This window comes from Dipteris shenzhenensis, chromosome 25 (genome assembly GCF_047967505.1).
Source record: "Dipteris shenzhenensis isolate YYH24624 ecotype China chromosome 25, Dip_SZ_1.0, whole genome shotgun sequence".
NCBI classification, from domain to species: Eukaryota; Viridiplantae; Streptophyta; class Polypodiopsida; order Gleicheniales; family Dipteridaceae; genus Dipteris; species Dipteris shenzhenensis.
The window spans coordinates 39,925,455-39,944,454 of record NC_141620.1 but is presented as its reverse complement, the minus strand read 5'-3'; the positions used below and the strand labels follow the sequence as shown (position 1 = coordinate 39,944,454).

The 19,000-nt window shown below is 40.9% G+C and overlaps 1 protein-coding gene across 1 annotated transcript; it reads left to right on the top strand.

The window, feature by feature from the left end:
- Nucleotides 1–1,324: 1,324 nt before the first annotated feature.
- LOC147885881 (uncharacterized) lies at nucleotides 1,325–2,832 on the top strand. The gene is made up of 2 exons (XM_087396883.1): nucleotides 1,325–1,678; nucleotides 1,933–2,832. Exons 1-2 carry the CDS (start codon nucleotides 1,447–1,449, stop codon nucleotides 2,724–2,726), a joined length of 1,026 nt encoding a protein of 341 aa, XP_087253009.1. The 5' UTR covers nucleotides 1,325–1,446; the 3' UTR covers nucleotides 2,727–2,832.
- Nucleotides 2,833–19,000: the final 16,168 nt, after the last annotated feature.

Here is a 19,000-nt window from a genome sequence, read left to right as displayed (position 1 = left end):
TCTCTTTGAAATGCAAAGAGATAAGATTCAATGCAATATCTACAAAAGGAGCAAGTAGAAGTGAAATCTGGCATATTTAAATTAAAAATGTGGGAAATGTTAAAGAACATGAAGCCAATGTTTTTTAGAGTTAAGGCAATAATGAGAAGGATCTCTTGTATCTCTCAAATTTTTGAGGCCTAAATATCAATCTTTAAGGGGGGGAAAAAAGGAATCAATATCATTTGCAAAGTGAGATAGACTTGGAAAGGCAAGTTCTTATGGCAACATTAAAAACATCCAAGCAATATCTACAATCCAATATGTACAAATTTGAAAACAAGAAAATACAAGTGAATTTTGGTGTAATCAAATTAAAAAGGGAGGCAATGACAAAGGATGTGAATCTGAATCTTCCATAGATGTTGGTAATATGTTGTACCTATTGGCCATAATAACTTCAATATGTACTCATGAATGGAGTGTTTTCCACAAATTCATGCCATGTATTTTGCAAAATTGTGTTTCAAAATTCCTCTTTTTTGGACCAAAATTGTGAGTGTTGAAAAAAGTGGGACTTGGGATAGTCCCACTTTTCCTAGATAAAACCCGTAAGTCGAGGTGGACTAGATGAAACCCTGCACAAATGTAGATGGACATGAGGATGGAAGTGGGCACTCTTGGGTAAAAGCACACGGTGTGCCTAAAAGCCCCGGACGTGGGCGACGTGCATGCATGCATGACATATAATTTACTCTTGATTCCATGCAAATTTTAGTTTGTTCCTGGCTGTACATTTCATGGCTTGCGATCATAGAATTCCACAAACTTCCTGATGAGCATGTCGAATCATCGCTGTTGATTTAGGTTTGATAAGCAGCGACGGTTGCGATACTCTTTCTATCCCGAGAAGGTAGCTTCATTAATGTGTGGCGAATCAGGTGGTGCAGTGGTGGGTGAACGTCTCACGGGAACCAACGGTTTGCTTCTGCTGAATCTCGGATTCTCGTGCGTCCTGTTGCTTTCCCTTGGACGATCTTTACGCGCAACTGCCCGTCTTTCTGAGCTGCGCACTTGCACCACTGCAGCTCCATAATAGCTGTCTTTAATTAAAGTTGGCGATCCATCGCAAAAAAATAAATCATCTGTCTGGGAGGGAGGCACGCGGCACGTAACGCTTGTTATCGTGTGGTGTTTCGGGACGTATGGATCGTGCTCGGAGGCCAACTCTCAGTCTCGTAGAACTCCATAATCTCGCTTCATATGGCGACCAATTTGTCCTTGACTGGCTCGGTTGTTGAACCGGCTTTCTGTATGAGATTAACAAAGAAGAGCTGACAAAAAATTTACCAAGTTGAACGAGCTTTTGATGATCACCCTGAGAGGCATATAAACACCTAAACTGTTGGCGTTTGTCTTACCTTGCACTTCAGTATCTTCTGTGCTTCTGCCGGATAGCTTCAATTGATGAAGATGGCCATGGCTGATCGAATGCGCATTCTTCCCTTCACATTTGCAAGGCTCGGCGTCCTCCTTGCTGTGTTAGGAGTCCTGCTTCTGGACACTGGCTCCCCAGTACTCGCTGTGGAACTTGACCGTAAGACTTGTCATCTGTCCAACTGCAACGGAACCATCGAATGCCCCACGCAATGTCCCAAATGTCGCCTCTCCTGCCATTTCTGTGGAATGCGCTATTGCCGTAAGTCTCCATTTTCTCACTTGTGTAGTTCAATATTTATCGATCTGGTCAGGTTGCCCTTATCATCATTTACCTCCCCCGCAAATTTTTATCAATCTGGTCGTTGCGCTGGATATTTGATGCTGTTCCTATACCCTTGGCGTGTTTGCTCGGAGCAGTGGGTCTCTAGTCCACTTCCGATTAGGCGCCACACATAACATTGTCTCTTTCCCATAGTCACTTCGTGACACTTACCTCGGATTGTTTCTTTACAGCCAAGTGTAACAAGATCGGATCTGTTTGCCAAGATCCTCGTTTCATCGGAGGCGATGGCGTTATGTTCTACTTTCATGGGCACAAGAATGCTGATTTCTGCATCATGTCAGACGCTGCCCTCCATGTCAATGCTCACTTCATTGGCAAGCGTCCCGTGGGTAGGCCTCGTGATTTTACATGGGTGCAAGCGCTGGCTTTCTTATTCGACCATCACAAACTTTACATCGGAGTTAAAACGGTGGCAAAGTGGGCACCAGAGGTGGACCAGTTTATAATCTCCTACGATGGTGCTGCTGTCTCCTTGCCCGAAGGAAAAGGGAAGACTTGGGTCGCTGCATCGAAAGAGTTGCTGCTGACTCGTACGGAAGACGTAAACGCTGTGAACCTGGAAATCGTGGCGCTTTTGAATTCGTCAGTGAGTATTGTTCCGGTGACAGAGGAGGACTCCCGGGTGCACAAGTATGAGATAAACTCAGAAACGGATTGCTTTGCGCATTTGGAAGTCAATTTTGACTTCCTGAGCCTCACGCCTTCAGTAAACGGGGTGCTGGGGCAAACATATCGGCCAGATTTCGCCAGTCCAGTGAAGAAGGGAGTGCCGATGCCAATCATGGGAGGAGACAATCAGTATCTTGCATCCTCCATCTTCAGTCCAGACTGTCGTGTATCTCAATTCAAGGCAATCCGTTACACAAGCATTGTGAACGAAGGCATTGGCAGGATTGCTGATCCGTTCAAGGCAAGGTGTGGGTCAGATAGTTCAGGTACTTCAGGTTTCATGTGCAGAAGGTGATCCAGGCTCGTTAATTCCAAATCGCACATAACCTGTGACAAACTATACTTACATCAGATTGCCCTCAAACAGTGTGGTATGTCAAAGTATGTACGTACCTAAAGTATATAAGCCATTCTCAAATAACATGATTATCTTTCTCGTTGCTCATTGTTGCTTGATTAATGCTTTGGCATAGGATGATCACCTATAAAGTTGACCAAGTGCGTTTTAATGGCAGAGGGTGTTGTGACATTGTGATCAATATTTCACTACTACAAAACTAGGTAGAAATGGCAATAGGAAATGGCACACAATTTCCAATTTTGCCATTTCTTATGTATGAAATGGCAATAGCTTGTCAAATTGCCATATTTTTTGCAAAAATGGCAGTTCAAAAGGGCAACTAGTTCTGGAACTGCCATTTATTTGGAAGAAATGGCACAGAAAATGGCAACCTTTTATTGTCTGCCATTTCTTAGCAATAATTGGTAGCACCAAATGGCAACCAATTCTTCACTGCCCTTTCTTACGAAGAAATGGCAGCAAAGTCTTGATTGCCATTTCTTATGAGGAAATGGCAGCAAATTCTTGATTACCATGGCAGTCAAGAAAAAATGGCAGTCATTTCTTGACTGCCACTTCGTTCAAAGAAATGGAAAGCACTTCTTGACTACCATTTTCTAAGAAGAAATTGCAGCACAAAATGGCAACTATCTCTTGACTACCATTTCTTATGAAGAAATGGAAACCATTTTTTAACTGCCATTTTTACCAAGAAATGGCAGCACAAAATGCATATGTGGAGTAAAATTACACAAAGGTTGACCATTCAATTTTGCTGCAAAGTATCTTATTGTTGCCAAAGATTCAGTACAACCATTCACAACATTGATATTATTGTCACTATTTTTGTATTGTCTAAGTGTGAAAGATTAATCAAAAGTCTTAAGTGCATCAGTACTCATAGTACACAGTGTGAAAAGTCATCTAAAATTTTAAGGAATAACTTTTAAACGCATTTTACTTGATAACAAATATTATTCAATAGTTGATTGAGAAATAAATAATACAATGTTTACATAGCAAAATAAAATATAAAATTATAAAGACATTAGATGAAGAGTTTTCCAAGAAACATTCAAGCCTATGGTTTGACCCAGTGTTTGAATCTCATAATTTTCTTTAAATATACAAGCATCCTTAATGATTGCATCATCAACACTCTCGATGAGTATGATACTTTGTATAGGCCTTAATGAAAGTAATAGAATTGTTCTTACAAAAGTTTTATGTGGATCAGGTATCTCTTTCATGGCCGGGAATGAGTATTTCCACAATTCTTACCATGCAACATGGATGAGTGTTAAAAATATGCATCAGTGTGCTTCTAGCATATGTATGTGGGTTTGATGGATATGATACTTTATACAAGTCTTAATACCAATAATACCCTTATCATTGCAAATTTTTTAGTTGATAGGATATCATTTGCATGGTTGGGCAGGCGTATTTTCACAATTCTTAAACATGCATCATGCATGAGTGCTTCTAGCATATCTATGTGTGTCTGATAGGAATGATACTTTACATAGCTTCAACGAGATAAAAAACCTTGTGCTTTTAGAATTTGATGGGGATCGAGCATCGATTTCATGGTTGGGCGTGTGTATTTTCAAATTTCTTACCATGCATTGTACATTAGTGCTAAAAATTATGCTACAAATCAAGCAATGAGTAAAAAGAAACAATGTCAAGCAACAAAGTAATCAAAACAAACAAGAGAAATGAAAGAACACAAACAAGATAGCAAGATACCAAGAAAGCAACGAACTCAAGCAAGCAAGCAAGCAAAAAGATGCAATCATATCAAGCAAGCAAGTAATTGGAAAATTTTTGCAGCATCTCTCTTGGGCCGTAGAAAAATCTCTTTTTTTTCTTTTTGTGCAACCACAAAGACATAAGAAACATGTAAACACACGTGCAGATTCCAAAGGTTATTCTAATCATGGATGATTTTTTCGTGCTAGTTTCATTAAAAAGCAAAATTTTTATATTGGTGTCAAAAGTTTGTATATCCTAATAAAAATAAATGTTTGAAACATTCACTGGGATTTGAAACTTTTATACAAAAAAATATGAAGTTTCACTAGGACTTGCATCTTTTACTTCAAAATTGAAAGGAAAAGATATAAAAGGCATACTATGTTAAATTTATATTCACAAAAAGACAAAGCACCTACAGATGCACACACAAACGCATTTACTGAACTTTTAAAAAAAATTTACACGTCTATTTGCACATCTAGAGACCTACATCTAACGGCACATCTATATAGCAAACAGACACACATATAGACACGCATATAGATGCGTAAATAGATGCTCTGCTAGAAAATTTAAAAAATAGACAGATGCATCGTTAAACGCATGTATAGACACATTTATAAACGATCCTATAGATGCTTTTATAGACGTGCAAATAGATGCTCCTTGAACAGACAAACACATATATAGATGCATCTATAGACACTTTGATAGACACGCTACATAATATTTTTTAAATTTACAGAATGCTGTGTATGTTGTGTATGCTATGTACTTACAGGAATCCCATTTCCACATTGTGTAATTCAATTCTTACAGCCAACCGCATTTTAATTAGCACTCTTGCAAGCACGTCTATAGCCGACGATTACAATTCCAAATAAAACATTACAACTCCAAAACATTTAGTTCACAAGGCACTAATTGATAGAACGTTGCACAAGAAAATTGAAAGCTCAAAAAGTGCTTGTATGTATATATAGAGAATGAGATCCGCATAAGCTTCTCTCATTCTTTATTTCCGCATAAGCTCATGCATAAGCATAAGCTTATGCGGAAACTTAAGCATAAGCTCATGCCCATGGATGAGCATAAGATAAGGAGCTTATGCGGAAATAGAATGAGTTTCCGCATAAGCTTCTCTCATTCTCTATTTCCGCATAAGCTCATGCATAAGAGAAGGAGCTTATGCGGAAATAGAGAATGAGTTTTCGCATAAGCTTCTCTCATTCTCTATTTCTGCATAATAAGCATGAGCTTATGTGGAAACTTAAGCATAAGCTCATGCGGAAATAGAGAAGGAGCTTGTGCGGAAATAGAGAATGAGTTTTCGCATAAGCTCATGCTTATGCTCATGCGGAAATAGAGAAGGAGCTTATGCGGAAATAGAATGAGTTTCCGCATAAGCTTCTCTCATTCTCTATTTCTGCATAAGCTCATGCATAAGCATGAGCTTATGCGGAAACTTAAGCATAAGCTCATGCGCATGCGGAAATAGAGGAGGAGCTTGTGCGGAAATAGAGAATGAGTTTCCGCATAAGCTCATGCTTATGCTCATGCAGAAATAGAGAAGGAGCTTATGCGGAAATAGAGAATGAGTTTCCGCATAAGCTTCTCTTATTCTCTACGCATGAGCATAAGCATGAGCTTATGCAGAAACTCATTCTCTATTTCCGCACAAGCTCCTTCTCTATTTCCGCATGCGCATGAGCTTATGCTTAAGTTTCCGCATAAGCTCATGCTTATGCGGAAACATAAGCATGAGCTTATGTGGAAACTCATTCTCTATTTCCGCACAAGCTCCTTCTCTATTTCCGCATGCGCATGAGCTTATGCTTAAGTTTTCGCATAAGCTCATGCCTATGCATGAGCTTATGCGGAAATAGAGAATGAGAGAAGCTTATGCGGAAACTCATTCTCTATTTCCGCATAAGCTCCTTCTCTACTTCCGCATGAGCATAAGAATGAGCTTATGCTTATAAGCATAAGCATAAGCTCATGCTTATGCTCATGCATGCGCATGAGCTTATGCGGAAATAGAGAATGAGAGAAGCTTATGCGGAAATAGAGAATGAGAGAAGCTCATTCTCTATTTCCCACTCTATTTCCCTCTTCTCTTATTTCCCCCTCATCTCTTTCCCCCTCATCTCTTTCCCCCTTCTCTCATTCGCATAAACTTTCCCTCTTCTTTATTTCTCTATTTCCCTCTTCTCTCATTTCCCCCTCCTCTCTTTCCGCATAAGCTCCTTCTCTACTTCCGCATGAGCATAAGCATGAGCTTATGCACTCATGCGCATGCGGAAATAGAGAAGGAGCTTGTGCGGAAATAGAGAAGGAGTTTCTGCATAAGTTCATGCTTATGCTCATGCGGAAATAGAGAAGGAGCTTATGCGGAAATAGAGAATGAGTTTCCGCATAAGCTTCTCTCCTTCTCTATTTCCGCATAAGCTCATGCATAAGCATGAGCTTATGCAGAAACTTAAGCATAAGCTCATACTCATGCGGAAACTTAAGCATAAGCTCATGCTTATGCTCATGCATGCGGATGAGCTTATGCTTAAGTTTCCGCATAAACTTTCCCTCTTCTCTCATTCGCATAAACTTTCCCTCTTCTTTATTTCTCTATTTCCCTCTTCTCTCATTTCCCCCTCATCTCTTTCCCCTTTCTCTCATTCGCATAAGCTTTCCTCCTTCTTTATTTCTCTATTTCCGCACAAGCTCCTTCTCTATTTCCGCATGCACATGAGCTTATGCTTAAGTTTCCGCATAAGCTCATGCTTATGCATGAGCTTATGCGGAAATAGAGAATGAGAGAAGCTTATGCGGAAACTCATTCTCTATTTCCGCATAAGCTCCTTCTCTATTTCCGCATGAGCATAAGCATGAGCTTATGCGGAAACTCATTCTCTATTTCCGCACAAGCTCCTTCTCTATTTCTGCATGCGCATGAGCTTATGCTTAACTTTTCGCATAAGCTCATGCATGAGCTTATGCATGAGCTTATGCGGAAACTCATTCTATTTCCGCATAAGCTCATGCATGAGCTTATGCGGAAATAGAGAATGAGAGAAGCTTATGCGGAAACTCATTCTATTTCTGCATAAGCTCCTTCTCTATTTCCGCATGAGCATAAGCATGAGCTTATGCGGAAACTCATTCTCTATTTCCGCACAAGCTCCTTCTCTATTTCCACATGCGCATGAGCTTATGCTTAAGTTTCCGCATAAGCTCATGCTTATGCATGAGCTTATGTGGAAATAGAGAATGAGAGAAGCTTATGCAGAAACTCATTCTCTATTTCCGCATAAGCTCCTTCTCTATTTTTGCATGAGCATAAGCATGAGCTTATGTGGAAACTCATTCTCTATTTCCGCACAAGCTCCTTCTCTATTTCCGCATGCGCATGAGCTTATGCGGAAACTTAAGCTCATGCTTATGCTCATGCAGAAGTAGAGAAGGAGCTTATGCAGAAATAGAGAATGAGTTTCCGCATAAGCTTCTCTCATTCTCTATTTCGACATAAGCTCATGCATAAGCATGAGCTTATGCGGAAACTTAAGCATAAGCTCATGCGCATGCATGAGCATAAGCATGAGCTTATGCTCATGCGGAAGTAGAGAAGGAGCTTATGTGGAAATGGAGAATGAGTTTCCGCATAAGCTTATGCTTATGCTTATGCTCATGCGGAAATAGAGAATGAGTTTCCGCATAAGCTTCTCTCATTCTCTATCTCCGCATAAGCTCATGCATAAGCATGAGCTTACGCGGAAACTTAAGCATAAGCTCATGCGCATGCATGAGCATAAGCTCATGCTTATGCTCATGCGGAAGTAGAGAAGGAGCTTATGCGGAAATAGAGAATGAGTTTCCGCATAAGCTTCTCTCATTCTCTATTTCCACATAAGCTCATGCATAAGCATGAGCTCATGTGGAAACTTAAGCATAAGCTCATGCGCATGCATGAGCATAAGCATGAGCTTATGCTCATGCGGAAGTAGAGAAGGAGCTTATGCGTGAGCATGAGCTTATGTGAATGAGAGAAGGGGAAAATAGAGAAGGGGGAAAGAGAGAAGGGTGAATGAGAGAAGCATAAGCATAAGAGAATAAGAGGGAAAGGAAATAGAGAATAAGAGGGAAAGGAAAGAGAGAAGGGAAAAGAGATGAGGGGGAAATAGAGAAGGGGGAAAGAGAGAATAAGAGAAGAGGGAAAAAAGAGAAGGGGGAAAAAAGAGAATAAGAGAAGGGGGAAGAAGAAAAGAGTGGGAGGGGAAGAGAGGGTTCCTACGCACATCACTGCAGCTAGCACTTAAGGCACTAGCTGCAGGCCAATGTTGTATGGGGAGGAACCGGAACCAGTACCCCCCGTTGGTGTTGCCCATGTTGATGGCTCATCGGTAAGTCAAAGCTATTTAAGTTCGCAATCTTATTGTATACCTGGAAATGAAAGATCTTATATTTACACGAAATCTTAAAACAGGATGAGGAGGGTGACGAGGGTACACATATACCTTCTCACTTTCAGTAAGACTATAGTCTCTCGGATGACGACGAGGGTATGGTCGACATGATGGATTCCATTTTTAGGGGCACTACATCCCACGTACACGTGATGTCAGAGTCTGAGGTCAAAATGCGAGAGTTGCAATCAACACAATTCTATGAGGGTGCTAGGATGTCTAAACTACGTGCTTGTCTCTCAATCTTGAATCTACAAGTACAGTATGGGTGGTCGGATACAAGTGTCTCGACCTTAATGAGGTTAGCCCTTGCATTAATTTGACTCATTATTTGTATATTGTTATTTTGAGAATCATCATTTGGATACTGTCTTTGTCATAGGTTGCTCCAGAAGATGTTGCCTGCACCAAATACCATGCCCGCATCAAGAGATGAAGCGAAAAAGATGCTAACAACGGTGGGTATGGATTATGATACCATCCATGCTTGCCGTAATGATTGTATTCTCTTTCTCATGAGCATGGAGATTTGGCTAGTTGTCCAAAGAGTGGGGAACAATGATATAGAGATGACTTGCAGGGTGAGCGGATACCGGTAAGGGTCTTGAGACACTTTCCCATCATTGCAAGAATACAACACATGTTTCGATGCAAATCCATAGCGGAGTTGATGACATCCACGGATCCTGATATGCCGCAAGCTTGGCACAACAAGGATGATGATCGCATCGTTGGCGAGGTTCCCCAAGGAAAAGGGATTGAAAGAAAGATGAGCGAAGAGCAAATGGAGAAATTCAATAACTCTTCAATAAGTTTTGTATCCTCAATAGCCCTGAGATGCAGAAGTGGATTGAGAGATATGAAGTGGCCAAAGCAGAAAGAATAAATGCAAGGATGAGATTCAGAGTAATGTATAGGCAATCACAACCATATCCACGAGATCTGGCTCTTCTCCCTACTCACATGTCACTTGATTGGCTACAACTAGCTCTACGTAAAGTCGAACGTGATGGAGAGACAATAAGCGAGCGCGAGCAAGAGTTATCATCTAGATGTATGGTGCATGTAAGTTTCTTATCTCTTGACGTAATTAAGTAATTATTTGTGGCAATATATGCTATAAAATAGGTGCATCTTCATTGTTTTAATGATGCTCTTTTACAGTACAAAAAGTACAGTGCATTATGGTCATATGGACGACATTTTCGCGTGGAACGCATCGATTCAAAGAGAGTCACGTATGATTGTGGAGTCATGGCTAACTTCACACAAAATAGCTGAGCAAGTGCTTCGGATACCAATCTTTTCTCCTCACAGTTGGATTATTGTGGAACCATACGCGACATCTATGAAATTGATTTCAGACGATTTACTATTTTCATTCTTGATTTAAAATGGTTTAGAACTACTTACAACGGTCCCCATGCGACAGTGAGAAAAGATAGTAGCAGTCTCTTTGCAATAGACTCCACCAAACATTGGACCAATGAAAGTGATACTTTTGTTCTTCCCGAGCACTGTGAGCAGGTGCATACTAATGATTTAATTATTCGAAGCTTTCGTTTTTAAAGTCCATTGATATATATATAATTGACGACATTTGGCACCCATCTTCAATATAGGTGGTTTTTCATCCGGATCGTTCTGATCCAAGATGGTGGTACGTGATCCAAGTTGCACCACGAAGTAAGCAAATTTTTGAAGATCGAGATGTGGATATGGAGATGCCACTACCAATGCCGGATCCAATTGATGAATCTAGCGAAGAAGATGTAGATCACCATATGAGCCAAGAGGAAGATGCGCATAATGACATCGCACGGGAGGAGGATGGAGATCACGATATTGACGAAGAAGACAACAATCATCAAGATCAATCACCACACTTAAGCTTTATTGAAGAAGATGATCAAATACCTTTAGGTGAACGTACGATGCTAGAGTACGATGATGATATAGGAGATCAACTCGGTATAGAGTTGGAGATGGACTTGCTTGGCGCCTTAGACTTGGCTCAAGATGAAAAGTTGATGTAAATGCTCTTATTTGATTTTTCTCATCTCAAATTTGGACATGAATATATGAGCTTCAAAGGCTTGATGTACATGCTCTCATTTTTTTATTCTCTATGAGTTCAAACATGTATGAAAATTTTAAAAAAAAATTCATTGGAAAAAAACTAACTTTTAAGGCCTATAAAAAAAAAAAAACCTCTCTGTAAAAACGTCGCTATAGTATTTTGTCTCAGAGTCGCTATATAGCGACTTTTTAAAATAGTCGCTATATAGCGATGATTTATGATACCCGCTTTTTATACTGACGATTAGCGCTAAGCGGGCGCTAAACATCGGTACGTAAACGTCGCAATAGGATCCGTGTGTAGTAGTGTTTTTTACTACACCTTGCACCTTTTAAAACATACATCGTTGTACTTCTAGCCATGCATATGGTATTAGATGTACATGATATTTTTCAAAAGCCTAAAACTAGGTGATTTCAAGTCCTATGCAAAGAATCATGGCCATTCGATGCCATTTTCATGGATTGGATTGAATATTTCCTAGTTTCGCACCATGCATCATGCATGGTCATGAAAAAGCATGCATCTGTCAACTTCTAGCCATGCAAATGACATTTGATAAGCATCATACTTTGTGCAAGCAGTAAAATGGGTGAGTTTAATGCTTGTGCAAAGTATCATGGCCATTTGGTGTCATTTTCATGGCATGGAATGGATATTTCCTAGTTTTTCACCATGCATCATGCATCAGTATTCAAAAACATGCATCGGTGTGCTTGTAGCCTTAAAATGGTATTTTATGGACAAAATACTTTGATCAAGCCTTAAACTCAGTAATTTTAATTCTTGCACGAAATATCATACTAGCCATCTAATGTCATTTGCATGGCTTGGAATGGATATTTCCTAGTTTTTCACCATGCATCATGCATGAGTGTTGAAAAACATGCATTGATGTGCTTCTAGCCATGAAAATGGTATTTTATGGACATGAAACTTTGTAAAAGCCTTAAAATAGGTGATTTCATGGCCTGTGCAAAGTATCATGACCATCTCATGTCATTTTCATGGCTTGGAATGGATATTTCCTAGTTTTTCACCCATCATGCATGAGCATTGAAAAACATACATCGATGTGCTTTTAACCATAAAAACGGTATTTTTTGGTAATGATATTTGCGCAAGCCTTAAACAAGGTAATTTCAATGCCTATGCAAAGTATCATGCCCATCTAATGTCAATTGCATGGCTTGGAATTGATATTTCCTGGTTGTTCACCATGCATCATGCATGAGCATTGAAATACATGCATTGGTGTGCTTCTAGCCATGAAATTGGTATTCGAAAGATATGATACTTTATACTAGCTTAAAATGGTGTATTTTAAGTCTTATTCAAAGTATCATGGCTATCGGATGTGGTTTGCATGGCTTGGATCAGACATTTCCTAGTTTTCCACCATGCATTATACATGCCCAGTCAAAAATATGCATTTGTTAGCTTCTAGAAAATGACATCCAAAGGTCATGGAACTTTGCACAAGCCTTAAACTAGCAAGTTCAAGCCTTTACAAAGTATCATGCCCATTGGATGTTATTTGCTTGTCTTAGCATGGATATTTCTCATGCATGAGCACTGACAAACATGCATCGGTGTGTATTATATTAGTGTGTATCTAGCCATGCAAATGGTATTATATGGGCATGATACTTTTTAGAAGTCTTAAAATAGGATATTTGAAGTCTTGTACAAAGTATAATGGCCATTTGATGTCATTTGCATTGCTTGGAATGGATAGTTCCTAGTTTTTCACCATGCATCATGAATGAGCATTGAAAAACATGCATCGGTATGCTTCTAGCCATGAAAATGGTATTTTATGGGCATGATACTTTTCATAAGACTTAAAGTAGGGAATTTTAAGGCTTATGCAAAGTATCATGACCATTGGATATCATTTGCATGGCTTGAAATGGATTTTTCATAGTTTTTCATGATGCATCATGCATGAGCATTGACATACGTATGAGAGAGTGAGATAGAGTGGCACGTTTTGTCATGGTATCAGAGCTCCCTTGCCTTCTGCTAAGGCATTGTGACCCATATGAGAGAGTGAGATAGAGGATTGAGAGATAGAGAGAACGAGTATTCTCTTCCGTTGAGAGAACTTCCGCTTTATTGTTGTGAGAGAAAATTTTCATCACTTGAGAGAGCATGAGAGATTCATGAGTTGAGTGTTCATTTAGATTTGAGAGCATTCTTTGAGAGTTTTTTGTTGAGAGGAAGAAGATATTTTGGTTCATGCCTTAGAGATTTGGTGAGAGTCTAATTCACAAAGAATCCCCACTACGAGTCTTCTTGTATGTGAGACAAAAAGAGTTTCTACAAATCTATCTACAGCCAGTCGAGGCAATGCTTCAGCTTCTACCTTGACTACTAAGGCGGCTCTCCTACACCTACATGGGCAGAGTTTTAGTACTACAACCGGCTCCTAGTATCCAACTACCTAAGCATCAAAAGCCCACTTGACCTTCAAGCCTCAAGCAACTCCTAAGCTATAGCAACAAGGCAACTCTATGATCCTATAGGCTGACGGCGGCTCCTGCATCGACTTTTGCTGCTGCACCATTTCCAACAAGGGCATTCAAAAATGAGCCTCGGACATGCTTCATAAATGCCTCCAAATGGCCAAACAAAGCTTCCTACAACTAGGCAACACCATCTACCTCACAAGCAAGGCAATGAGTTCCCGGCTCTCCAAATGCCTAGCGAGCCATCTATGAGCAAAATGGCAACTCTTCCAAGCCATACGAGCTTCCATCCTCGATTGCTCCAATGCTGTCTCAGCCGACTCTGTAGCTCCCAATGCTCAAGCTTCTCTAGCCTTTCCGTTGACCTACAACAACCCACAACTACAACAAACTCTTGTGTAGCTCTCAGCAACACTTAGTAATGACAGCTCCTACAACAGTGCAGGACGACCACCACGTACTCACGGGCACCGACTCCTTCAATGACCCGCTCAACCTAGTGTCACGATCACCAACAGCAGCAAGCGGTTGTTCTCGACCTACAACCCAGCACATAGAAGCTGACTTCGTGTGCAATTCAGCATCAGACCTTACGTGCCTCAGCTGAGAAGAGACGTTGCCATACCTTACCTCAGGAATCCAAACTGTAAGGTTTCTTACAATTAACATGTGGTAGATAGGAGGTTAACTCATATAAGGTTGGATTAGTCAACTACACTTGGGTTAGTCTACAAAGGGACACGTGGTAAGCTAGCACATAGTGCCACCCAAGCATAGTCCTACAAGCTACATGTGAACATCCTTTGCCATATCATTGATTGCCCCTCTTCTTGATCAAAACTTCAACAAGCCATGACTCGCAATCCAAGAAGAATTTGGGCATGCTCCAAAAAGGAAAACTGATCATCTTTTCAAGCTCTACGCACCTGTCAAGTTAGAATCATTGTATGCAATTAGACACTGCCATTGAAGTAAAACGAAGCTCATGGTAAGACCTTTGCATCAAATGGTAAAGCAATGTATGAATGCAACAAGCAACAAGTGCATGACATGACCATAGCACAGAACATGGCATCCACACATAAAGCATTAAGGCACATGGTAGAACTAAGCATCATGCATCAAGCTACATCAAGCAAAGAAGAGAACACCATCGACAACATGTATTGAGAAGCAAAAACCTTGCCACCTTTAGCCCACATGTTCATAAATCAAGCTTGACCACTTGAGAGTAGCTACGAAAGCACCCACAGTATTCGATCAAGGTATGATCGGATATTGCATGAAGGACCTTGGGCAGCCACATTTCAGGGGAACGGGGGGGGGGACACATGTGGCTCACGCCACATGTTGGGGGGGGGGGGGGGAATATGGCTCAAGCCATATGTTGGGGGGCGGGCGGGGGGGGACATATGGCTCGAGCCATATGTTGGGGGGGGGGGGGGGACGTGTGACTCACACCACATGTTGGGAGGGGGGGGAAATATGGCTCAAGCCATATGTTGGGGGGAGGGGGGGGGGGGGGCATATGGCTCACACCATATGTTGGGGGGGGCACATGTTGCTCAGGCCACATGTTGGGGGGAGGGGGGGACATATGGCTCAAGCCATGGGGGGGGGGGGGACATATGGCTCAAGCCATATGTTTGGGGGGGGGGGGGGCACATGTGGCTCACACCACATGTTGGGGGGAGGGGGGGGGAACATATAACTCAAGCAATACGTTGGGGGTGTGGAGGTGGGGGGGCACATATGGCTCAAGCCATATGTTGGGGGGGAAGGGGGGTCCACATGTGGCTCCCACCGCATGTTGGGGGGAGGGGGGGGGTGGCACATATGGCTCAAGCCATATGTTGGGGGGGGGAGGGCACATGTGGCTCACACCACATGTTTGGGGTGGGGGGGTATATGTGGCTCACGCCACATGTTGGGGGGAGAGGGGGGGAACATATGGCTCAAGCCATATGTTGGGGGGGGGGGGGCACATATGGCTCAAGCATATATATAGCAAAAGTTCTTTCCTCTAGCTGCATATTTTGTTTCCACTTGGATTCCCTAGTGACGATGTAGGCGGACAAGCCCCACCCTTCATCATTAAGTTGGTCGAAACAAGCAGGCACACAATTGTAATTGTAAAAGGCCTACACATAAATCGTGTATTTTTACACCAAGAAGGTGTATATGTACACCATTTCTCCAAGAGAACAAGTCATCTTGATGTACTTGAGAGTTTGGTTTAAAACTATGTGGTGTTGACCAAAGTGTAATTATTTGGTTAATCATAGAAGGTATTTTTGTAAGCTTATCTAGTCTTTGGTAATTTGACAAATTTTGGGTTTTCAAAGTTTGCTAGAAAAACTGCCAATGGTTACTCTATATATGTGGGTGTGTAAAGTTTCAACCAATATTGCAATATTTGTTTTGAAGGATATGGAAAAATAACCATGGGACTATGATATTCAAAAAAATTGGACTTGTATTTAGTCCAATTTTGGAAATGGACTTTATACAAGTCTAATTTTTTTGAATACAATGTTTCCCTTGGAAGCATTTTACATAATAGCCTACACGTGTAGACCATAAATGAGAAAAAGCGTTCAAGTAATTGACCCACTAGCATAATTCACCATGTTTGCAAAATAGACTTTAACGCTTACTTGAGCGCTTACTTGAGTAATACATTCAAATTTGCAATGCTCCATCCATAGATGGTCTACAATTTTAGTAACTTAAGGGAGGCATGTAGAACAGAGAACGTGCACCCCTCAAACAGTGGAGTCGATGCTACAGTAAAAAGATCGTCCCGCTCCATGCTATCATCCCTACTTGAGGATTAATGGACATATAAATCCTACACCATATCATCAAACACCTCCTCCTCCATGGCCTCACGAGGTAATGGCAAAGAGCTACTATCACCATCAGTCTATGCATCCGTAACTGTCCCTCTTGAAGATCCCACCTCATATCACCAACGCTTTGCCTCCTCACAATGAGCATAGGGCAATATATGCGGGTGTGGAAGTGCATCCTATATCAAATTAAAAAGGGATCATATATCAAACACATGAACACCCATAGGTATCTCAATCAACCTGACCATGTTTACAGTCACATCCCATTCTCCATACTTTGAGACGTGATTGAGTGTAATTATGCATGCACGATACATGTTTCCTCGACATCGATCACACATACATTTGAATTTTTGCTTCAACCACATTCTCCATAGTGGATACGGAGGAATTCATCCTTACTAGAGCTACTTGTTGAAGATGAAGACATCCTACAGATAAACAATCCAAAAAATGGGTTCTTGCATGAGTTGTAAATGTCAAAACTTTGTGTAGCATCAAAAAGCATGTCTATACACCGTGTCTGTAATGTGAAACGTCTCTATAGGCACGTCTAAAACATAGTGTAGATGCATTGATAGATGCGTGTTTAGATGCACTTTTAGATGCGCTTTTAGATACATGTTTAGACACGCTTTTAGACACGCATGCTGCAAGCTGATTTTCGAACCTACTTTTAGCATGCTTGCTTTCCTTCACATACTTTTAGAGTTGAACGGCTTTCTTTCCTATTAACAAACATAGCCCCAGGTATCCACACTTATCTCCAAGCACCCACACTCATCTCCACGCTTACACAGTCATCCTCAAGCATACAAGAGAAGAGGGTGAACAAGGAAGAGAAGAAAGAGAAGTAGCTTTGAAGAAGGACAAGAATCTTCCATACCTCTATCCAAGGTAAGTCTCTTGGCGGTTGGTCTTCTTTGGAAGTTGCTCTCTTTGGACTTGTCCTTTGTCGTATGCAGGGAAGGGATGTTTTTGGTACTAGTGTTGTTCTTTTTGGGGTCGGGCACATGTCCTTTTCAGTTTCTTTCAAAAAGGCATTTGTCGGAGTGCGTCTATAGATGTGTCAAATAGCGCATCTAATTTTTTGAAAAACAGACAACAGTGCCTGTAGACGTGCTATTAGATGCGTCTATAGACCCACTACAATAGTTTTTCTTGTGTGTTCTTCCCTTTCCCCTTCCCCTTCCCCTTCCTTTTCCTTGTTTTCCCCTTCCCCTTCCTCTTCCCCTTCCCCTTCTAAGAAAGGGATTGCATGAATGATGGAAAGAAGTGATTGCATGAATGAAGAAAGAGATCATGGAAAGGGATTGCATGAATGATAGAAAGGGATTGCATGAATGAAGAAAGGGATTGCATTCATGAGGAAATAAGGAATTGCATGAATGATGGAAATGACTGATTGCATGAGGGTGAGTCCAAAAAGAGGAAAATTGGACTGAAGCATGAGGGCAGGATAAAGCAAGAGGGCATGCATGATGGAGCATTCTTCTTTCCTCATTTTTCCTCTCTTTTTCTCTCTTTTCTCTTCTCTTTTCTTCTCTTTTCTCCTCTCTTTTTCTCTCTTATCTCCTCTCTTTTTTGTCCTCTCTTTTCCTCTCTTTTCTCATCTCTTTCCTTCTCTCTTTTATCCTCACTTTTTCTCTGTTTTTCATTCTGTCTTTTATCCTCTCTTTCCTTCTCTGTTTTTGTCTCTTTTCCTCTCTTTTCTCCTCTCTTTTCTCCTCTCTTTTTCTCTCTTATCTCCTCTCTTTTTCTCTCTTTTTTCTCCTCTCTTTTCTCCTCTCTTTCTGTCTTTTTCTCTCTTTTGTCCTCACTTTTTCTCTCTTCTTCCTTCTCTCTTTTATCCTCTCTTTTCGTCTCTTTTCCTCTCTTTTCTCCTCTCTTTTTCTCTCTTATCTCCTCTCTTTTTCTCTCTTTTTTCTCCTCTATTTTCTCCTCTCTTTTTCTCTCTTTTATCCTCACTTTGTCACTGTTCTTCCTTGTCTCTTTTATCCTCTCTTTTCATCTCTTTTCCTCTCTTTTCTCCTCTCTTTTTCTCTCTTATCTCCTCTCTTTTTCTCTCTTTTTTCTCCTCTCTTTTCCTCTATTTTCCTCTCTTTTCTCCTCTCTTTCCTTCTCTCTTTTTCTCTCTTTTATCCTCACTTTTTCTCTTTTCACTTTCTCTCTTTTTCTCTCTTATCTCCTCTCTTTTTCTCTTTTTTCTCCTCTCTTTTCTCCTTTTTCTCCTCTCTTGTCTCCTTTTTTCTCCTCTCTTTTCCTCTCTTTTCTCTTCTCTTTCCTTCTCCCTTTTTCCCCATGTGAAGCTTAAATAGCCTGACATTGAGCAAGTAGATTTAGACTTCTATCACTCTAATTTAAAGAATGCAGGAGTCTATAAATGCTTGCTCAATGTCAGGCTATCACTGTATTTTTTCTTTTGCATAATGGGCATGCTCGATGGTAATCTTCTTCTTTTCTTTTCTTCAGTTCATCATGTGGCCCGGAAGCTCTTCAACCTCACTTGATCTTCGGGATGCCATCTTTTGGGAGTTATATAACATTTTGGGGCACCCTCCCACTCCTTGGGAGTTATGCACATACATGATGGGTACTCAAAACA

What these genes read in the sequence shown, in the direction of transcription:
- LOC147885881 (XM_087396883.1), top strand. Translation starts at nt 1,447, where the DNA reads ATGAAGATGGCCATGGCTGATCGAATGCGCATTCTTCCCTTCACATTT. An exon ending in CTGTGGAATGCGCTATTGCC is followed by an intron (nt 1,679 to 1,932) that starts GTAAGTCTCCAT and finishes GTTTCTTTACAG; the next exon opens with CCAAGTGTAACAAGATCGGA.